We start from the raw sequence: 23,750 nt of genomic DNA, 5'->3' as shown, positions 1-23,750 counted from the left end.
TTACATACCCATTATATACCCATTATATACCCATTACATACCCATTACATACCCATTACATACCCATTATATACCCATTACATACCCATTACATACCCATTACATATCCATTACATACCCATTACATACCCATTACATATCCATTACATACCCGTTACATACCCATTACATACCCGTTACATACCCATTATATACCCATTACATACCCATTATATACCCATTACATACCCATTACATACCCATTACATACCCATTACATACCCATTATATTTATTACATACCCATTATATACCCATTACATACCCATTACATACCCATTACATCCATTACATACCCATTACATACCCATTACATACCCATTACATACCCATTACATACCCATTATATTTATTACATACCCATTATATACCCATTACATACCCATTATATACCCATTACATACCCATTACATCCATTACATACCCATTATATACCCATTACATACCCATTATATTTATTATATACCCATTATATACCCATTATATTTATTATATACCCATTACATACCCATTATATTTATTATATACCCATTATATACCCATTATATTTATTATATACCCATTACATACCCATTATATACCCATTATATACCCATTACATACCCATTATATACCCATTACATACCCATTATATACATTACATACCCATTATATTTATTATATACCCATTATATACCCATTACATACCCATTATATACCCATTACATACCCATTACATACTCATTATATACCCATTATATACCCATTATATTTATTATATACCCATTATATACCCATTATATTTATTATATACCCATTATATACCCATTACATACCCATTATATTTATTATATACCCATTATATACCCATTACATACCCATTATATTTATTACATACCCATTATATACCCATTATATACCCATTATATTTATTATATACCCATTATATACCCATTATATTTATTACATACCCATTATATACCCATTACATACCCATTACATACTCATTATATACCCATTATATACCCATTATATTTATTATATACCCATTATATACCCATTATATTTATTATATACCCATTATATACCCATTACATACCCATTATATACCCATTACATACCCATTATATACCCATTATATTTATTATATACCCATTATATACCCATTACATACCCATTATATTTATTATATACCCATTATATACCCATTATATTTATTATATACCCATTATATACCCATTATATTTATTATATACCCATTATATACCCATTACATACCCATTATATACCCATTATATTTATTATATACCCATTATATACCTCTTATATACCTATTTATTGGGTCTAGCCACATCAGGCTAATTTCCTATATTTATCCAAATATCCAAATATTCCATCCTAAAAATGGATGGCGAAACATTGCAGTGAATTTCTTCAAATGTCTTACTGCCTGAACGTTTCAGTGAACCTGCCCATCAACCCTCGGCAGGTCGGCACGCCTGAAGTGACGACGTCGGTCTTGTTTCACACAATAAACCCCATAAACATGTCATTGACCTAATTCCTGAAAATGAAATATTTTCACAAGGTACAAAGTTATTTTTCCTCAGTACAGATTGGACACTTGTCTCAATAACTAATTAACCAAAGGTCATGAAGGTCACGGGTAAGGTATAACCGTTGCACATTCCCCACTGAGAATTATATTATATTTTAATATAGTTTATATTCTATGCTGTCGTAAGAGCAGTAACAAGCTAATTTTTTTTCCAGAAATATTGTGTGTCGCTGACAATAACAGATTCATTTAAAAAAGTATTGATTGGTGAAAATGGACTTACTGTCAGCAGCCGATCCAGGTAGTAACTGGTTCTCAGACTCAACCTGAAATATGGAAAAGCATTTATTTTAAAATAAAAATCAATGACGTGTTATCGGACAAATTTGTATATGCATTTTTCTACTTCTGTGACAGTAGAGGATCTCTTTTGATGACGACAATTATCAGATAGCTTTTTTGTTGTTACAATAACCCAACGGCCATTAACCCAACGGCCATTAACCCAACGGCCATTAACCCAACGGCCATTAACCCAACGGGACATTAACCCAACGGCCGTTAACCCAACGGCCCGTTAACCCAACGGCCGTTAACCCAACGGCCGTTAACCCAACGGCCCGTTAACCCAACGGCCGTTAACCCAACGGCCGTTAACCCAACGGCCGTTAACCCAACGGCCGTTAACCCAACGGCCGTTAACCCAACGGCCATTAACCCAACGGCCATTAACCCAACGGCCATTAACCCAACGGCCATTAACCCAACGGCCATTAACCCAACGGCCATTAACCCAACCGCCATTAACCCAACCCGCCATTAACCCAACGGGCCATTAACCCAACGGGCCATTAACCCAACCGCCAAATGCTCTATGAAATTTTGAGTGAGACCTTTTTCAGAGGTATGAACGCAGCGATGGAACTTAAGGCTTTAGTTGACTAGCCAGCTGCACTAGTAGACTGGGATTTCAGTCAAACCCAAGTAACATTCATTGCGATATTTAAAAAGACTAAATTCCACCGTCCTGACAGGCTAGATGGACACGTGTTCTTCGTACCCGGTCTGAACAGTACTAACCTGAGGCTAGGCGGGTAGATTCGTTTACATTCCTGCATGCACGGCACCCAAAATATGACAATGAGGTCAACACCAAATACTGCAATTTCAAAATAACTACCTGGACCAGTATTGAACTGGCCTCTTTAAAATTCTCTACGAGTACAATTTTTTTGATGCGATTCAACTGAGTAACGAAAAAGCACATATGTAAACAATCTTTTCAGAATGACTACATGTCTGTCGGCAACCGTACCAGGATGGAGCAGAAGTTGGGAACGGGCTGAGAAAACGGAGGACATTTTAAAGGCTTGCAGAAATATCCTTGCTTGAGGCACAGTTCAGAAATAACGTTCCCCCTCTAGATCCCAAATCGAGAAAGACCAATAGATGGGGACGCCAGGCGAGTAGAGAATGGGATCCTAATAAAAATCTGAATGGGGTCAAAAGGTCAAAGATCGCCATATTTAAATGCGTTAATAAATCATAAACCCTGAAAACAATCGACTGTCCTGGCGGGGGGGGACAAACACAGACAGGAGGACTTCAAGGAGATCCGTTTCTTGCAGACATTTTCAATTGCCAGGACTTTATACGGGGAGTCTTGTCATGAGGACGGCCACATGCTCTTTCAGGCCCTTGTGATCAACAAAAATATATAATACAAACATTTTTTTTTAAAATGTAAAGTATAAAAATAACTAAGCCAGCAGATAGTGACTTGTATAAAGCCACAGGGTTTATCTTTGTTTTTTTGCCAGATGTGCAATTGGGTCAACAGCGTCAACAAAGATGCTTCTGTTCCTGCACGTAATGACACAGTACAATATAAAACCACCTTTGCAGCATTGCAACCTGTGACCGTATAGTCACTAATTTTCAAACTTAGACAGAGATGCAGACTTACCATTCATCCTTTCAGCGTGATCACGGCACAGCTCTGCTACATGTGTGTGTGTGTGTGGTCTGTGTCTGTCTGTACGTACGTACGTACGTGTGGGAGGGAGTTTCGTAGGAGCGGTTATGGGCCCGCTGTCGCTCTCTCAAAACCCCTGATCTCACCTCTGTGTGTGTCTGAATGAGAAAAGGAGAGAGACAGAAACAGAGAGAGGGAGGTGAGGGAGGTAGGGGGAGAGAGAGCCCTCTGATCTCTCACACACCTCGTCATTGCGATCCTGGAAAAAAATGACATGAACACACACACACACAGACAGACAGAGAACAATCCACCACAGAGAAGCGGGCCCAGACCTCGAACACAGCTCTCGGTTTGACACAGCAACATCTGGCCTTGTCTCTCTCTCCTCCCTTACATCTCTCAGTTTGACATTTACTAGCCCGTTACCAACAACTTTATTAAGAGAACACTGCTGTAGAGTGCACTCAGACACATATATATATATATATATATATATACAGTGCCTTGCGAAAGTATTCGGCCCCCTTGACCTTTTGCCACATTTCAGGCTTCAAACATAAAGATATAAAACTGTATTTTTTTGTGAAGAATCAACAACAAGTGGGACACAATCATGAAGTGGAACGACATTTATTGGATATTTCAAACGTTTTTAACAAATCAAAAACTGAAAAATTGGGCGTGCAAAATTATTCAGCCCCTTTACTTTCAGTGCAGCAAACTCTCTCCAGAAGTTCAGTGAGGATCTCTGAATGATCCAATGTTGACCTAAATGACTAATGATGATAAATACAATCCACCTGTGTGTAATCAAGTCTCCGTATAAATGCACCTGCACTGTGATAGTCTCAGAGGTCCGTTAAAAGCGCAGAGAGCATCATGAAGAACAAGGAACACACCAGGCAGGTCCGAGATACTGTTGTGAAGAAGTTTAAAGCCGGATTTGGATACAAAAATATTTCCCAAGCTTTAAACATCCCAAGGAGCACTGTGCAAGCGATAATATTGAAATGGAAGGAGTATCAGACCACTGCAAATCTACCAAGACCTGGCCGTCCCTCTAAACTTTCAGCTCATACAAGGAGAAGACTGATCAGAGATGCAGCCAAGAGGCCCATGATCACTCTGGATGAACTGCAGAGATCTACAGCTGAGGTGGGAGACTCTGTCCATAGGACAACAATCAGTCATCTAGTCTCTCTGTGTGTTTAAATGAATACTCTTCATTATCTCTAGTCTCTCTGTGTGTTTAAATGAATACTCTTCATTATCTCTAGTCTCTCTGTGTGTTTAAATGAATACTCTTCATTATCTCTAGTCTGTCTCATGTGACTATATAAGAGACTAGAGATAATGAAGAGTATTCATTAAACACACAGAGAGACTAGAGATAATGAAGGGTATTCATTTAAACACAGAGAGAGAAAAGATAATGGAGGGTATTCATTTAAACACAGAGAGACAGACTGGAGGATAACCCAACGGCCAATAACCCAACGGCCATGATTGTCTCCCACTTGTTGTTGTTTCTTCACAAAAAAAATACAGTTTTATATCTTTATGTTTGAAGCCTGAAATGTGGCAAAAGGTCGCAAAGTTCAAGGGGGCCGAATACTTTCGCAAGGCACTGTGTGTGTGTGTATGTGTGTAATATATATATATATATATATATATATTAGAGCAATGGAGGTTTGTACAGCTACATCATACTGACACAGTACAATTTATCATCCAAATACACTCAGGGGTGTAAAGTAGTTAAGTAAAAAAACACTTTAAAGTACTACTTGAGCAGTTTTTTTTTTGGGGGGGGGGGGGGGGGGGGGGTCTGTACTTCACTATTTATTTAGGCAACTTTTACTTCACTATATTCCTCAATAAAGTCATGTAATTGTTTACTCGGTACATATTAAATGCTTCGTAGGACAGAAACGGTCCAATTGATAGGCTTGTCAAGAGAACATCTCTACTGCCTCTGATCTGGAGGAATCACTAAACAGAGAACATCCCTGGTCATCCCTACTGCCTCTGATCTGGAGGAATCACTAAACAGAGAACATCCCTACTGCCTCTGATCTGGAGGAATCACTAAACAGAAATGCTTTAGTTTGTAAATGATGTCTTTGGACTATGCCCCTGGCTATCCGTAAATGTTGTTAAAAAAAATCCATAAAAAAATTGTGCTGTCTAGTTTGCTTAATTTAATATTAGGCATTTTTAAATTATTCATACTTCTACTTTTGATACTTAAGTATTTTTTTAAACCAAATATTTGTACTCAAGTAGTATTTTACTGGCTGACTTACACTTTCACTTGAGTCATTTTCTGTTTTCTTTACTTTTACTCAGGTATGACAATTGGGTACTTTTCTCCACCACTTTACTACACTACGTGGTAACAGTTTGGGTTGAATTAAATGTGAATCTATTGATGAAGATGGTGAGGATGAAGATGTTTGAAATGTGCGAGGTGGGACGTGGTGACAGTAAGAGCAAGAGGCATGTCATGACTGTGCACCGTGGCGCAGAAGGTGGTTGGGGCTGGTTTCAGACCGTCGGGGACGGCGTGCTAACTTGGGGGCGATCTGGTTCCCGGTATCACCTCACCCCGACGGCAAGGTATTGAGAAATAAACCAAAATCTGAAAACCTAAAAAAAACATTTACAGGATACTGTTTCAGACAAGTATGAAATAAACTATAGTAAAATACTACAATGTTTTTGATGGGTTTTGGACAGACTAACGGCCAAGAAAGAGTGAAAGGTATACAGGGTCTATCAGTACTTTAATAAGAGAGTAGTCGTAGAGGCTATCGGTCATTTGACTCTTAAAGATGGACTCCTCCATGTAACAGGAACCTCATCACTAATGCCACATTGGGACGAACGCACGTCGGGGCATGAATTAAAATGATGAGAGGTGGTTTCCCGAACACAGATGAACCCTAACCCGGGATTAAAAAGCAATTCAACGGAATATGCTTCTTAGTCCTGTCTGAGAAACGGCCTGTGTTTTTACTATCGTCACAGTCAAATATCAGTCAATATGATTTAAACAATTACAAAAATATATAATTTACAGTATTACAGCTGCACTAAAACACAGTATTTTACCAGATTCAAATATATTCATTATATATAATTTACAGTATTAAACCTGCACTAACACTTACAGTATTCTACCAGATTCAAATATATTAATTATATAAAATTTACAGTATTAAAGCTGCACTAAAACACTTACAGTATTTCACCAGATTCAAATATATTCATTATATAAAATTTACGGTAGATATTTTACCAGATTAAAATATTGATATTTAATTTTACAGCAGATATTTTTACCAGATATTAAAATATATATTCAAAATACTCAAAGGATTTAGTTGTGCTTGAAACTCAACTCAGAACTCCTGGCTAAAACGATACAAACCCTCTTAATATTTTAAATTAATACATTATACATTCAATTGACGTGTGGGGGAGTAAAACCCTAAACCTGGTCGATGGTGTTGTCGACGGTAACACGAACCGCAGGTTAACGGGCCTCGCCTACGTGTGGCTTCAGGAAAGTTCACGCACAACACGACTGCACTGAATCGTCCACATTACTGCAAATACAGAGGCCTGAACACGACTGCGTGCACGTGAACACACATTATATAGCACACACACGCCATCAATTGGAATGAACAAACAAGAGCGTGGTTTATTTATATCTTCTGAGCACCTGCGTGAGGTGAGAGACACACATTGGGCTGTTTCATGGAGCCGACATTAACACACCTGTAATGTTCCTCTGCCTGAGCTTAACGGAAAGCATGTGGCATTAGGCCAATATCACACACACACACACACTCAAAAACAGAACAAGTAGTGCACACACTCTGAGGCATCCACAGATAGAACACATACACATCAGAAGGAGGAAGGAGACAAAGGTCGATGCTTGATTGTCACCAGGCAACATTACACAGGACTTTTATTGTACTCCTTTCAAGTTTTAGTCAGAACAATGTCTAGCAATCGTCTCCAATACTAGCAAGTTTTAGTCAGAACAATGTCTAGCAATCGTCTCCAATACTAGCAAGTTTTAGTCAGAACAATGTCTAGCAATCGTCTCCAATACTAGCAAGTTTTAGTCAGAACAACGTCTAGCAATCGTCTCCAATACTAGCAAGTTTTAGTCAGAACAATGTCTAGCAATCGTCTCCAATACTAGCAAGTTTTAGTCAGAACAATGTCTAGCAATCGTCTCCAATACTAGCAAGTTTTAGTCAGAACAATGTCTAGCAATCGTCTCCAATACTAGCAAGTTTTAGTCAGAACAACGTCTAGCAATCGTCTCCAATACTAGCAAGTTTTAGTCAGAACAACGTCTAGCAATCGTCTCCAATACTAGCAAGTTTTAGTCAGAACAACGTCTAGCAATCGTCTCCAATACTAGCAAGTTTTAGTCAGAACAACGTCTAGCAATCGTCTCCAATACTAGCAAGTTTTAGTCAGAACAACGTCTAGCAATCGTCTCCAATACTAGCAAGTTTTAGTCAGAACAATGTCTAGCAATCGTCTCCAATACTAGCAAGTTTTAGTCAGAACAATGTCTAGCAATCGTCTCCAATACTAGCAAGTTTTAGTCAGAACAACGTCTAGCAATCGTCTCCAATACTAGCAAGTTTTAGTCAGAACAACGTCTAGCAATCGTCTCCAATACTAGCAAGTTTTAGTCAGAACAATGTCTAGCAATCGTCTCCAATACTAGCAAGTTTTAGTCAGAACAACGTCTAGCAATCGTCTCCAATACTAGCAAGTTTTAGTCAGAACAATGTCTAGCAATCGTCTCCAATACTAGCAAGTTTTAGTCAGAACAACGTCTAGCAATCGTCTCCAATACTAGCAAGTTTTAGTCAGAACAACGTCTAGCAATCGTCTCCAATACTAGCAAGTTTTAGTCAGAACAACGTCTAGCAATCTTCTCCAATACTAGCAAGTTTTAGTCAGAACAATGTCTAGCAATCGTCTCCAATACTAGCAAGTTTTAGTCAGAACAACGTCTAGCAATCTTCTCCAATACTAGCAAGTTTTAGTCAGAACAATGTCTAGCAATCGTCTCCAATACTAGCAAGTTTTAGTCAGAACAACGTCTAGCAATCTTCTCCAATACTAGCAAGTTTTAGTCAGAACAATGTCTAGCAATCGTCTCCAATACTAGCAAGTTTTAGTCAGAACAACGTCTAGCAATCTTCTCCAATACTAGCAAGTTTTAGTCAGAACAACGTCTAGCAATCGTCTCCAATACTAGCAAGTTTTAGTCAGAACAATGTCTAGCAATCTTCTCCAATACTAGCAAGTTTTAGTCAGAACAATGTCTAGCAATCGTCTCCAATACTAGCAAGTTTTAGTCAGAACAACGTCTAGCAATCTTCTCCAATACTAGCAAGTTTTAGTCAGAACAATGTCTAGCAATCTTCTCCAATACTAGCAAGTTTTAGTCAGAACAATGTCTAGCAATCGTCTCCAATACTAGCAAGTTTTAGTCAGAACAACGTCTAGCAATCTTCTCCAATACTAGCAAGTTTTAGTCAGAACAATGTCTAGCAATCTTCTCCAATACTAGCAAGTTTTAGTCAGAACAATGTCTAGCAATCTTCTCCAATACTAGCAAGTTTTAGTCAGAACAATGTCTAGCAATCGTCTCCAATACTAGCAAGTTTTAGTCAGAACAACGTCTAGCAATCGTCTCCAATACTAGCAAGTTTTAGTCAGAACAATGTCTAGCAATCGTCTCCAATACTAGCAAGTTTTAGTCAGAACAATGTCTAGCAATCGTCTCCAATACTAGCAAGTTTTAGTCAGAACAATGTCTAGCAATCTTCTCCAATACTAGCAAGTTTTAGTCAGAACAACGTCTAGCAATCGTCTCCAATACTAGCAAGTTTTAGTCAGAACAATGTCTAGCAATCGTCTCCAATACTAGCAAGTTTTAGTCAGAACAATGTCTAGCAATCGTCTCCAATACTAGCAAGTTTTAGTCAGAACAATGTCTAGCAATCTTCTCCAATACTAGCAAGTTTTAGTCAGAACAACGTCTAGCAATCGTCTCCAATACTAGCAAGTTTTAGTCAGAACAACGTCTAGCAATCGTCTCCAATACTAGCAAGTTGAATAACAATTATATTCCACTGAATGGAATAAACAGATTGAAGAAAAAAAATAATACATTTTTTAAATTCAAACTGATATTTTCCTACTTCAACAGTTCAACTCAAGAGGTCATAAAACAACATTAGAAAGAACTTCCTTTTAAAATGTTTTGAAACAATGGCCCCAAAAAAATACATTTGATCAAATCTGAACTGGAATGTTTTAACAGTTGGAAATAGTCATTCTGGTCTAACATTTAATACTTTTTAAGCACTGGCTAAATACTGCTGTTTATACTATATATTCCGTCTGCTTGTTTTATGTGATCTAAAACATTCTCTGCATTCTCCCTTTGTTCCAGGTGTAAAAGTTATGTTTAGTAGTTTCTTATTCTGGTCTCTGTTCTAGTCCTGGTCTCTGCTCTAGTCCTGGTCTCTGCTCTAGTCCTGGTCTCTGCTCTAGTCCTGGTCTCTGCTCTAGTCCTGGTCTCTGCTCTAGTCCTGGTCTCTGCTCTAGTCCTGGTCTCTGCTCTAGTCCTGGTCTCTGCTCTAGTCCTGGTCTCTGCTCTAGTCCTGGTCTCTGCTCTAGTCCTGGTCTCTGCTCTAGTCCTGGTCTCTGCTCTAGTCCTGGTCTCTGCTCTAGTCCTGGTCTCTGTTCTAGTCCTGGTCTCTGTTCTAGTCCTGGTCTCTGTTCTAGTCCTGGTCTCTGTTCTAGCCCCTCCTAAGCGAAGGGAAAGGTCAATAGGACAGCCTGTCCGGGTCCCAGCAGCAGTTTATCCAGCGAGACAGAGCTGTCCGCAGCCAGGTTTTCAGGGTCAGTACTAAGCTTCACTTTAGCCTGCTCCGGGATGCTCAGCTCTGGGAAGAGGAGGAGAAATCCTGTCAGTATTGGAATGTAGAATTTTTTGAATCATGTTTTGACTTGTCATATGTTGTTGCGTCACCGTTTTTTCATTTTGAGGATATAGTCTGGTCTCAATATGATTCAAGTGAAATAAATACCTGTGTGGTTGAGGGCCATGGTTAAGGTGGCGGAGCCCCAGTTAACGGCCGTCAGGTATCGTTCGCTCTGGTCCCACAGACGCAGGAAAGCAAGGGACGCGGAGGAGGAGTGGAGGTGGAAGTAGTCCCCATGAAGGAGGGAACGTTCTTTACCCCTCAGGTCAGAGAGGGTCTTAAACCACGAACGACATGTCAGACGATGAGTCTTCTGGGCCTGGAGGGGAGAGGAGGAGGAGAGGGAGGGGAGAGGAGGAGGAGAGGGAGAGGAGAGGGAGGGGAGAGGGAGGGAGGAGGAGAGGGAGGGAGGAGGAGAGGGAGGGGAGAGGAGTAGGAGAGGGAGGGGAGAGGAGTAGGAGAGGGAGGGGGGAGGAGGAGAGGGAGGGGAGAGGAGGAGGAGAGGGAGGGGAGAGGAGGAGGAGAGGGAGGGGAGAGGAGGAGGAGAGGGAGGGGAGAGGAGGAGGAGAGGGAGGGGAGAGGAGGAGGAGAGGGAGGGGAGAGGAGGAGGAGAGGGAGGGGAGAGGGAGGGAGGAGGAGAGGGAGGGGAGAGGAGGAGAGGGAGGGGAGAGGAGGGGAGAGGAGGGGAGAGGAGGAGAGGGGAGGGAGGGAGGAGGAGAGGGAGGGGAGAGGAGGAGGAGAGGGAGGGGAGAGGAGGAGGAGGAGAGGGGGGAGGGAGGAGGAGAGGGGGGAGGGAGGAGGAGAGGGAGGGGAGAGGAGGAGAGGGAGGGGAGGGGAGAGGAGGAGGAGGAGAGGGAGGGGAGAGGAGGGGAGGGGAGAGGAGGAGAGGGAGGGGAGAGGAGGAGGAGGAGAGGGAGGGGAGAGGAGGAGAGGGAGGGGAGAGGAGGAGAGGGAGGGGAGAGGAGGAGAGGGAGGGGAGGGGAGAGGAGGAGGAGGAGAGGGAGGGGAGAGGAGGGGAGGGGAGAGGAGGAGAGGGAGGGGAGAGGAGAGGAGGAGGAGGAGAGGGAGGGGAGAGGAGGGGAGGGGAGAGGAGGAGAGGGGGAGGAGAGGGGAGAGGAGGAGGAGAGGGAGGGGAGAGGAGGAGGAGGAGAGAGAGGGATTACATAATTATGTAATGTTTAGTGATGAGGAGGATGACTCCACTCAGCGGGGTGTGTACACCACACTATACTACACTACACTATACTGCACTACACCATACTATACCATATCATACTATACCATACTATACCATATCATACTATACCATACTATACCATACTATACTATACCATACTATACCATACTATACCATACTGTACTATAACATACTGTACTATACCATACTATACTATACCATATTATACTATACCATACCATACCATACTATACCATAGTATACTATACCATACTGTACTATACCATACTGTACTATACCATACTATACTATATTATACTATACCATACCATACCATACTATACCATAGTATACTATACCATACTGTACTATACCATACTGTACTATACCATACTATACTATACCATATTATACTATACCATACTGTACTGTACCATACTATACCATACCATACCATACCATACTATACCATACTATACTGTACTGTACTGTACTATACCATACTATACCATACTATACTATACCATACCATACTATACCATACCATACTATACTATACCATACTGTACCATACCATACTATACTGTACTATACTATACCATACTATACTATACCATACTGTACTATACCATACCATACTATACTATACCATACTATACTGTACTATGCCATACTATACCATACTATACCATAGTATACCATACCATACCATACTATACCTTACTATACCATACCTTACTATACCATAGTATACTATACCATACTATACCATAGTATACCATACCATACTATACCATACCATACCATACTATACCATACTATACTGTACTATGCCATACCATACCATACTATACTGTACTATACTATATCATACTGTACCATACTATACCATACTATACTATACCATACTATACTATACTATACCATACTATACCATACTGTACTATACCATACTATGCCATACCATACTATACTGTACTATACCATACTATACTATGCTATACTATACTATACCATACTATACTATACCATACCATACTGTACTATGCCATACTATACCATACTATACTGTACTATGCCATACTATACCATACTATACTATACCATACCGTACTATACCATACTATACTGTACTATACCATACTATACTGTACTATGCCATACTATACTGTACTATACCATACTATACTGTACTATACCATACCATACCATACTATACTGTACCATACTATACCATACTATACCGTACCATACTGTACCATACTATACCATATACTATACCATACTGTACTATACCATACTATACCATACCATACTATACCATACTATACCATACTATACTGTACCATGCCATACTATACTATACCATACTATACTATACCATACCATACCATACTATACCGTACTATACTGTACTATACCATACCATACTGTACCATACTATACCATACTATACTATACCATACCATACTATACTATACCATACTACACCATACTATACTATACCATACTATACTGTGCTATACCATACTATACCATACTGTACTATACCATACTATACCATACTATACTGTACTATACCATACTATACTGTACTATACCATACTATACTGTACTATACCATAATATACTGTACTATACCATGCTATACTGTACTATACCGTACTATACTGTACTATACTATACCATACTGTACTATACTATACTACCATGTATTTGTCTGATGCAGCTGTATTCACCCTCTGGGTTTAAAACATCATCCAATGAGTTTCTCTGAAAAGTAGAACCTACCAGAACATACACACAACCAGTAGGTCACGTGTCAGTACATACACACACAACCAGTAGGTCACGTGTCAGTACACACACACACAACCAGTAGGTCACGTGTCAGTACACACACACAACCAGTAGGTCACGTGTCAGTACACACACACAACCAGTAGGTCACGTGTCAGTACACACACACAACCAGTAGGTCACGTGTCAGTGCGTACACACAACCAGGTCACGTGTCAGTACACACACACAACACGTAGTTGCTAGTCAATGTTGCTAGTGAAGGTTGCTAGTGCAGGTTGCTAGTGGAGGTTGCTAATCAATGTTGCTAGTGCAGGTTGCTAGTGCAGGTTGCTAGTGCAGGTTGCTAGTGAAGGTTGCTAATCAATGTTGCTAGTGCAGGTTGCTAGTCAATGTTGCTAGTGCAGTTTGCTAGTGCAGGTTGCTTGTGCAGGTTGCTAGTGCAGGTTGCTAGTGCAGGTTGCTAGTGCAGGTAGCTAGTGCAGGTAGCTAATAAATGTTGCTAGTGCAGGTTGCTAGTCAATGTTGCTAGTGCAGTTTGCTAGTGCAGGTTGCTCGTACAGGTAGCTAGTCAATGTTGCTATTGAAGGTTGCTAGTGCAGGTTGCTAGTGCAGGTTGCTAGTCAATGTTGCTATTGAAGGTTGCTAGTGCAGGTTGCTAGTGCAGGTTGCTAGTCAATGTTGCTAGTGAAGGTTGCTAGTGCAGGTTGCTAATCAATGTTGCTTGTGCAGGTTGCTTGTGCAGGTTGCTAGTGCAGGTTGCTAGTGCAGGTTGCTAGTGCAGGTTGCTAGTGCAGGTAGCTAGTGCAGGTAGCTAGTCAATGTTTTTAGTAGAGGTTGCTGGGTGCAGGTTGCTAGTGCAGGTTGCTAGTCAATGTTGCTGGTGCAGGTTGCTAGTCAATGTTGCTAGTGCAGGTTGCTAGTCAATGTTGCTAGTGCAGTTTGCTAGTGCAGTTTGCTTGTGCAGGTTGCTAGTGCAGGTTGCTAATCAATGTTGCTAGCGCAGGTTGCTAGTGCAGGTTTGCTAGTGCATGTAGCTTGTGCAGGTTGGTAGCACAGGTTGCTAGTGCTAGGGTTGTAGCGTTTAACTAGCCTTCTCAGTTAAAACATGTGACGACATATGAATAAAGCAGAATACGTGTTCAGGTACCTGTCAAAACAAAGGAAACGCTAGATAATGTGAAAGGGCGATGGGCCGCCACAGCTTCATTTTAACAGTTACCTGTACTACACTGCTACCACTAGAGGGAGGTATAACCAAGTCAGTACCTCGGCTGTCTCGTTCTTCACAGCTCCTTCAGCAGCAACCTCTTCCTCAGTGTCCCACGGCATCTTAGGAGAGGTGGAGCCCTGAGAAAGAGAGAGAGGAGTTTAACATCAGACCAGGAAGTGTTCTGTAAATACTACCGAGGTGGTAAAAAGGTATCAGTTGTCTCTGATGCTTGATATAGTTAGTTTTTTCTCACCTGGTCCACGAGCCCCAACTCATCTCCGTAGTTGAAAACAGGTGTTCCAGGCAGGGTGAAAAGCATGAGTTGGTAAAGTCGTACCAGGTCTGGTTTCTCCATCACTGAAGCCAGATGGTTCCCCAAACTGCCTGTTTTTATGGGGGGGGGGGGGGTTAAAACAAAATATCTATTTTAAAGTTGTATTCTGTGGTTTGCTCAAACTAATACTTCTAAATACCATTCTTTCTCTTACCTCCTAGCCCCCCCCCCAGGGCTAAATACCATTCTCTCTCTTACCTCCTTTAGCCCTGGGGGGGCTAGACCATTCTCTCTCTTACCTCCTTTAGCCCTGGGGGGGCTAGACCATTCTCTCTCTTACCTCCTAGCCCCCCCCAGGGCTAAATACCATTATCTCTCTTACCTCCTAGCCCCCCCCAGGGCTAAAGACCATTCTCTCTCTTACCTCCTAGCCCCCCCAGGGCTAAATACCATTCTCTCTCTTACCTCCTAGCCCCCCCCAGGGCTAAAGACCATTCTCTCTCTTACCTCCTAGCCCCCCCCCAGGGCTAAAGACCATTCTCTCTCTTACCTCCTAGCCCCCCCCCCCAGGGCTAAAGACCATTCTCTCTCTTACCTCCTAGCCCCCCCCCAGGGCTAAATACCATTCTCTCTCTTACCTCCTAGCCCCCCCCAGGGCTAAAGACCATTCTCTCTCTTACCTCCTTTAGCCCTGAGGGGGCTAGACCATTCTCTCTTACCTCCTAGCCCCCCCAGGGCTAAAGACCATTCTCTCTCTTACCTCCTAGCCCCCCCAGGGCTAAAGACCATTCGCTCTTTTACCTCCTAGCCCCCCCAGGGCTAAAGACCATTCGCTCTCTTACCTCCTAGCCCCCCCAGGGCTAAAGACCATTATCTCTCTTACCTCCTAGCCCCCCCAGGGCTAAAGACCATTATCTCTCTTACCTCCTAGCCCCCCCAGGGCTAAATACCATTATCTCTCTTACCTCCTAGCCCCCCCAGGGCTAAATACCATTATCTCTCTTACCTCCTAGCCCCCAGGCTAAAGAGCTCTGTTTCTGGGTAGACACCAGGCCGTGGATGGACTTCGCTCTCTCGATACCTGCAAGTTACACACAGGTTGGGAACATCTCAAATTACAGACTAATATTTCCCAAGGACTTCTTTTAACTAGAACAGCAAGGACTTTGTCTTATCCTTTGTCCTAATTATTTTAAGGTAACATTCACTGGTTTGTCTTGTTTAAAGTGTATTATAAATGTTCAGTTACCGGAGTTTGCCTTGTTAAGGACATCAGACAGTATCAGATCCACACCAGAAGAGTTGAGAAGTTGAGAGACGGCAGAGTAGTCCTGACCATCAACCACTCCTATTAGAGCTCTAGAGAGAGGGAGAGAGGGAGAGGGAGAGAGGGAGGGAGAGAGGGAGAGGGAGAGAGGGAGGGAGAGAGGGGGAGGGAGAGAGTGAGAGGGAGAGAGAGGGGGAGAGAGGGAGAGAGAGGGGGAGAGAGGGAGAGAGAGGGGGAGAGAGGGAGAAGGAGATAGCGGGAGGGGGAGAGAGTGGGAGAGGGAGAGAGTGGGAGAGGGAGAGAGTGGGAGAGGGAGAGAGGGAGAGAGTGGGAGAGGGAGAGAGGGAGAGGGCGGGAGAGGGAGAGAGGGAGAGAGCGGGAGAGCGGGAGAGGGAAGGAGCGGGAGAGGGAGAGGGCGGGAGAAGGAGAGAGCGGGAGAGAGCGGGAGAGAGCGGGAGAGAGCGGGAGAGAGCGGGAGAGGGAGAGAGCGGGAGAGAGCGGGAGAGGGAGAGAGAGGGAGAGGGAGAGAGGGAGAGGGCGGGAGAGGGAGAGGGCGGGAGAAGGAGAGAGCGGGAGAGAGCGGGAGAGAGAGAGAGTGGGAGAGAGTGGGAGAGAGTGGGAGAGAGCGGGAGAGAGCGGGAGAGAGCGGGAGAGAGCGGGAGAGAGCGGGAGAGAGCGGGAGAGAGCGGGAGAGAGCGGGAGAGAGCGGGAGAGAGCGGGAGAGGGAGAGAGGGAGAGAGCGGGAGAGTGGGAGAGTGGGAGAGAGTGGGAGAGGGAGAAGGAGAGAGCGGGAGAGAGCGGGAGAGAGCGGGAGAGGGAGAGAGCGGGAGAGAGCGGGAGAGAGCGGGAGAGAGCGGGAGAGAGCGGGAGAGAGCGGGAGAGAGGGAGAGAGGGAGAGAGCGGGAGAGTGGGAGAGTGGGAGAGTGGGAGAGTGGGAGAGAGTGGGAGAGAGTGGGAGAGAGTGGGAGAGAGTGGGAGAGGGAGAGAGTGGGAGAGGGAGAGAGCGGGAGAGAGCGGGAGAGAGCGGGAGAGAGCGGGAGAGAGCGGGAGAGAGCGGGAGAGAGCGGGAGAGAGCGGGAGAGAGCGGGAGAGAGCGGGAGAGAGCGGGAGAGAGCGGGAGAGGGAGAGAGCGGGAGAGGGAGAGAGCGAGGGGTTTAGAATAACATTTCATTTCCGTTTAGACTTTGCTCAGACAGTGACTACCTAACAGTACTTCTTAATGTCCAGGAGAGGGTTCTGTAGTACTGGCCTACTGCAGTATCACCAATTGACCACCAGGAGGCAGAAAGAACATAGCCTCAAGGCCACTGCATGTTGTTTTCTGTTCCCCCAAATTTTATTGAGCTGTGATCCAACTACAGCCTTTCAGACTATCAGTAACCCTCCTCTCTCCTGACCCCAGAAATAATCAAAACAACATGTCTGGACTAAGCTACGACCCAGACGGAATCAAGTCCAGGGGTGTAATCAGTGAGGCCTGCCTGCCTGTCTCTGTCCAGCTGCTGTGTGACTAATAGTGACCTCTTCTTCACGTCCACCTCCGTCCTGTTGCCCTGGACGACACCCTGGAACTTGGACCAATCAGAAGAGGCGCTGGCAGCAGCGAGGCCGCACACCTGCACCCCGTCCACGCCCATCCCCAGCCAGTGTTCAGCAGCGTCCTGGAGAATGTATTCATTATATCACACGCATTTCAAACACAGAAGAGTTGCCTTACACATTTTACTACGACAGGAGAGGTTGGTTACTACACATAAACAGACCAGAGACACGCAGAGAGACAAGAGGTAATGAAGAGTATTCATTAAACACACAGACAGACTAGAGATAATGAAGAGTATTCATTTAAACACACAGAGAGACTAGAGATAATGAAGAGTATTCATTTAAACACACAGACAGACTAGAGATAATGAAGAGTATTCATTTAAACACACAGAGAGACTAGAGATAATGAAGAGTATTCATTTAAACACACAGAGACAGACTGGAGGACAGAAGAGATAAGGGTATTCAGAATGGCACTCTCTCTCTCTCTCTCTCTCTCTCTCTCTCTCTCTCTCTCTCACACACACACACAGTCTCACCCTGAGTTTGTCCAGTACTTTAGGTAAGTGGTCAGGACTGAACCAGGGGTCAGCTCCAGGGTTAGGGGTCAGATTCAACACCACAGAGATACCTGACAGGAGGAGGTAAATAAGAGGGCTTCGGTCAGGAGGAGATCGTTAAAAAAGGGAGCTCAGCCAAGGTGGAGAGTACTTCAAGCGTTTTATTCAAATCAAATCAAATGTATTTATATAGGCCTTCGTACATCAGCTGATATCTCAAAGTGCTGTACAGAAACCCAGCCTAAAACCCCAAACAGCAAGAGATGGTGGCTAGGAAAAACTCCCTAGAAAGGCCAAAACCTAGGAAGAAACCTAGATAGGAACCAGGCTATGTGGGGTTATTCAGACCCCAAGGTCCATTGTGATTCTACTGTCAGCTGAAACGGGTCAAGCAGAGTCCGGGCTCAGATCAGAGACAGACGGCCATCTCTATTAACGAGATCAAGTCTTCAGTCAGCCCAATGGGCCAAACAGATCACTTACCCTTCTTATGGGCCTTGTCCAGCAAAACCAGCAGGTCCTGGTCAGTTCCTACCCTGGGGTCCATAGAGACCAGGTCTAAGGTGTCTGCTTTGTCCTGCTGGACAGTGTGAAGAGGCCCCAGAACCAGGCCCTTCACCTTCAACTGGTTCAGACTGTCCAGTACCTCAACTACACCTGGAGAGAGAGAGAGAAAATAGAGATTGTCAGGAGGGAGAGGGTGAATGACAGAAAGGTAAAGGATTAGAGAGAAGGGGGGAAGGGAGAGGGTCAGAGGGTGGTGGGAGAGGTGAGAAGGCAGAAACATGACAAGAGAGGAAAGTTAGAAAAAGTGGTAGGTTGAAGATCTCTCCTTCAGTCGGTGTGATGGGAAAACAGAACAAAAAGACCAGTCACCTTCGTGTGTGTGTGTGTGCGTGTGCGTGTGAGAGTATGAGAGTGAGTGAGTGAGTGAGTGAGTGAGTGAGTGAGTGAGTGAGTGAGTGAGTGAGTGAGTGAGTGAGTGAGTGAGTGAGTGAGTGAGTGAGTGAGTGAGTGAGTGAGTGAGTGAGTGAGTGAGTGAGTGAGTGAGTGAGTGAGTGAGTGAGTGAGTGAGTGAGTGAGTGAGTGAGTGAGTGAGTGAGTGTGTGTGTGTGTGTGTGTGAGAAAAGAGAAGAATTGTCTGAGTCGACAATCAGTTTGCTGTTTTGCCAAAACATTAGGAAGGGGAAACAGGTTTCTCTTCCTTTCCGTTGAACATATAACGGAAGAAATGTGGGGATATTTCTCAACTTATTTTAGCCAAGTCTGTCCTTTAAACTACTCAATGACAACTACTTGTCTGTTCTATCAGAAAGGGGAAGAGAGTGTTTTAGAACAAACTGAGTCAGATTGCTGACTTGGCTAACAGCTGTCAGAAGGCTAGAGGCCAAGGCCCCGGTTTTCCCCCTTGTGATGGAACTTCCCCAGTGTTTAAAGAATGCATCTTTCCCACAATGCATCTTTCCCACAATGCATCTTGCCCACAATGCATCTTGCCCACAATGGCCCGAAGATGTAACATGTGTTTCCCAAGACACCATGCAGCGATAACATTCGGTAAGAGCATTGTTGAGGCATGAGGGTGGCAGGGTAGCCTAGTGGTTAAAGTGTTGGACTAGTAACCGAAAGGTTGCAAGTTCGAATCCCTGAGCTGACAAGGTTCTGTCGTTCTGCCCCTGAACAAGGCAGTTAACCCACTGTTCCTAGGCCGTCATTGAAAATAAGAATTTGTTCTTAACTGACTTGCCTAGTTAAATAAAATAAAACATTTAAATGTGTCGATACTGATAGGATCGAAAGGCAGTGGCTGCTCTCAGGTCAGCTTCCGTCATTCAAATCTTTTCCTTAAAATTTAAATTATTCCACAATACTGACCACGGATCAGCTCCTAGAGAGATAGTATCACCTATTGGCAGCTTATTGTAACGCTTACACTATAATAACGCACTAACTCTAGATTTGGCACACCATTGCATACTTACACATCAAGAAATATATACACGTCAAGAAATATATACACATCAGGACATATATACACATCAGGACATATTTTAAGGCAAAAAGGATTGACGGTAGGTAGCCATAATAGCTAAATGAAACTAAATTGAATGAACACGACATTAGGCTGATTTATGTAAATGCAGTCGTCTCGGGTTTTCATTTAGTAACATTTTGTTATCCTTCGCTTGTTTGTAACAATTGCAAAGACACTGGCAACTTTGCATTTGTAGTCAACTTCATCGTGAAGTTATCAGCGGCCACCACAGACAAATAAACATCTGGACTCTTTGTTTAACAGAGATCTCGTGTGTAATAAAGTAGGGAGAAAACACATCCAACTACACACAGTTCAACCAGTGGTCTGAGGTAGTCGATAAATAACCAGCGTTTCCAAGTGCAACTTTAGTAACGATGGGTTTCTGGAAGCAGCTCAAAGATTTAACGATGCTCCTAAGCAGGTTCTAACGATTAACTTAGCATTTAGATACTTCTGGGAAACCAGGCGCTGGGCAGTCTGGAGTCATGAGACGGTCGCAAGACACTCAGCGCCCCTTCCTAACAGACTCACTGGGCAAATTACAACCACAAGACAAATCAGACTCAGTCTGTTTTCACATCTTTGGGCTAAAATAGGCTGTTGACATTCTAAATCACGTCCTGACATTCTAAATCACGTCCTGACATTCTAAATCACGTCCTGACAATCTAAATCACATCCTGGCATTCTAGATCACATGATCTACTACATTACCCATAATGCTGTGTGTATGATGTCCTGTTTTAACTGGCAGAGAGGACCCTGGTTCCACCAGTATGATTTACTACATTACCCATAATGCTGTGTGTATGAATACCCTCACCTTTGATTCCCTTGTCGTGGTTGAAGGCGTCCAGGTCAGCGATCTGATAGAGAGGACCCTGATTCCACCAGTTCATCTCAGGTATGGGTTTACACCTGGGGGCCTGGACGATGATCACTATGGCCCCAGCCAGCATCCCCACCCAGCCCAACCAAAACAAGACCAGGAGCACCCAGCGTGTCCTCACCCACCTGGAGGGAAGAGAGAGGAGGAGGAGAGGGGAGGAAATAGGGTAAAATAAGTTTCAATTGTATACTGAACAAAAAATATAAACACAACATAGTGTTGGTCTTATTTTCCATGAGCTGAAATACGAGTCCAGACATTTTCCAAAGGCACAAAGAGATTATTTCTCTCAAATTTTGTGCATAAATTTGTTTACATTCCTGTTAGTGAGCATTTCTCCTTTGCCAATTATGTTGATTAAACAGCCTAATTATTACGCTGATTAAACAGCCTAATTATTACACAGGTGCACCTTGTGCTGGAGACAAAAGGCCACATTGTCACACAACACAATGCCACAGATGTCTCTAGTTTTGAGGGAGTGTTCAATTGGCATGCTGACTGCAGGAATCTCCACCAGAACTGTTGCCAGAGAATTGACTGTTCATTTCTCTACCATAAGCCGCCTCCAAAACGTTGGTTTTAGATCATTGGTCAATACGTCCAACCGACCTCACAACCGCAGATCACATGTAACCACGCCAACCCAGGACCTCCACATCCAGCTTCTTCACCTGCAGGATTGTCTGAGGTGGTGAAAGGGGGGGAGGGGGGGGGGGTTGCTGGGGAGTATTTTGGTCTGTATTAAAGCCCTTTTGTGGGGATAACCTCATTCTGATTGGCTGGGCCTGGCTCCCCAGTGGTCGGACCTGGCTCCCCAGTGGGTGGGTCTGGGAGGGTGTAGGCTTTGCCCAGTCATGTGAAATCCATAGATTAGGGCCTAATGAATTTACTTCAATTGTTCTATTTTCTTTTATGAACTGTAACTTAATATAATATTTTAAAATTGTTATATGTTCCATTTATATTTTTGTTCAATATACATAACTACATTGCATATTAAGCTAATTGATTTCTAGCAACATTAAGTTGAATTTAAGATAGTTACCGTTTTTTTTTTTAAGTATAAGATAAAAACAAACAACCCCTTAACTTACCCGGGTGTGCCAGCGACTTTCATGAGCTCTTCCTTCGACAGCCCGGTAAACTTAACATCCTCCTCCGGTTCCTTCTGCTTCAAGTTTCCGTTCTTCTCAGCCCCCGGTCCGTCGCCGGTCATCGGTAGTTTCTCCTGGTCCAACTCGTTCAACTCAACATCCTTCATATCGACCTCGGTGTCCTTACTCATGTTCGGGAGGGTTTTCTTTTTGCCTGTAGAAAAGATTGAGTAGTGTCGACATTATTTTAGTCAAGTTCACCTTCAATTAAATAGAAACGGTGTGCATATCCCCCGAATGAAGGACACAAAGTAGGCTACACTTCCCCAACCTTAGTCTCAAAGACGTTCATATCCATTTTAAATACTTTTTTTCCGACAAAACAAAATGCAGTTTTTTGAAAAGTAGCCTACTCAATTCATTTTTATATTGTCGTGATTTATCTGTAGTGCGGCCACAGTACTTATGTAAATTGTTTTGTTAATAAACTAAACGAACAACGGAGCTAGTCAGTTGATGATAATGGCGCCCGTATTATTACCTGCTTAAAAAATAGACTCCGTTGAGTTAGCACCAGGCAGGTAGGTATGTCTACTTCCAGCCACTTGTTCCGACCACTCTCCACACGGTCTAAAGTCTTACAGCATCACAGACTCACGTTTATTTATAAGGTCGCGTCTCCGCCCACAATTTAAGGACACACCAATAGGAACCTTGAAAGTAGAGTTTACCGTTTGATTGACACTTTAAAACACCCTTCCGCGTGACTTGGTTGGAATGTATCGAGCAAGCCACAGGAGCTGGATATTTGAGCCCCTTGCAACCATTTTGGAGTCAAGAGAAAATTGTGAGAAAAACACGACGAAGAAACTCGTATGAAGTTGTGAAGTTACAAGACCGACAGTACACCCTTTGAATCTCAGGCATTTTGTATGGCCCGCGGTGATTTTAACATGGAAATATTGGTTCGGCAAAACTCAATAAAAAAAGCGTATTTATGTGTAACGCAACCAGTACACCCCGCTGGCTACACAACGATACCAGAAATTAGCTTTGAGCCACAAACGTGAACGTTATAACATTTTGGCTATGATCAGTTAATGGCAACTTCCCATATCTTTAACTCTTACTGCGCTGAAGACCAAGGGAGTCCAGCACAGTTGTGTAAAGCAAACTCTTAGCCGCAGGAAGCATGGGTAAATGGGGGTGCTGGAATAATGTTGCCAAAATGAGGAAATAAAAATGTTATATTCCCCAAAGTATCCTACTGTCTGAACAGACATTTAAAAAAAAA

At 43.2% G+C, this 23,750-nt stretch overlaps 2 protein-coding genes across 9 annotated transcripts in view; both read right to left on the bottom strand.

Moving 5' to 3' along the window:
- LOC110500798 overlaps positions 1-4,082 on the bottom strand; it is a 21,695-nt gene extending 17,613 nt beyond the window's left edge. For 3 of the 8 annotated variants that reach the window (XM_036958320.1, XM_036958326.1, XM_036958327.1), the window contains exons 1-2: positions 3,542-4,082; positions 1,859-1,901 (exon numbers count right to left, since the gene is read on the bottom strand). In XM_036958320.1, the coding sequence (XP_036814215.1) occupies positions 1,859-1,901; positions 3,542-3,544 (46 nt within the window). In that variant the 5' untranslated portion in view covers positions 3,545-4,082. The remainder of the gene's footprint in view (positions 1-1,858; positions 1,902-3,541) is intronic. The other 5 variants (XM_036958323.1, XM_036958324.1, XM_036958321.1 and 2 more) reach the window with 3 other exon arrangements.
- Positions 4,083-7,236: 3,154 nt separating this feature from the next.
- Positions 7,237-23,104, bottom strand: LOC110500797 (4F2 cell-surface antigen heavy chain). The gene is made up of 12 exons (XM_036958319.1): positions 22,998-23,104; positions 22,457-22,670; positions 21,294-21,484; positions 18,916-19,089; positions 18,412-18,503; positions 17,846-17,985; positions 16,307-16,416; positions 16,064-16,138; positions 15,037-15,167; positions 14,840-14,920; positions 10,699-10,912; positions 7,237-10,554 (listed from the first exon to the last, which is right to left on the bottom strand). Exons 2-12 carry the CDS (start codon positions 22,645-22,647, stop codon positions 10,418-10,420), a joined length of 1,536 nt encoding a protein of 511 aa, XP_036814214.1. The 5' UTR covers positions 22,648-22,670; positions 22,998-23,104; the 3' UTR covers positions 7,237-10,417.
- Between the last annotated feature and the right edge of the window lie 646 nt (positions 23,105-23,750).

The sequence above is a fragment of the Oncorhynchus mykiss genome, chromosome 21 (genome assembly GCF_013265735.2).
Source record: "Oncorhynchus mykiss isolate Arlee chromosome 21, USDA_OmykA_1.1, whole genome shotgun sequence".
NCBI lineage: Eukaryota > Metazoa > Chordata > Actinopteri > Salmoniformes > Salmonidae > Oncorhynchus > Oncorhynchus mykiss.
The sequence above is the reverse complement of the archived record's forward strand: the minus strand, read 5'-3'. Positions and strand labels throughout refer to the sequence as shown.

Bases quoted from the DNA above. Each gene is read 5' to 3' on its own strand.
- LOC110500797 (XM_036958319.1), bottom strand. From the start codon at position 22,647: ATGAGTAAGGACACCGAGGTCGATATGAAGGATGTTGAGTTGAACGAG. The intron at 14,921-15,036 runs GTGAGAAAAAAC...TCTCTTTCTCAG, and splicing joins AGTTGGGGCTCGTGGACCAG to GGCTCCACCTCTCCTAAGAT. The intron at 10,913-14,839 runs GTACTGACTTGG...TCTCCCCTCCAG, and splicing joins TGAAGAACGAGACAGCCGAG to GCCCAGAAGACTCATCGTCT.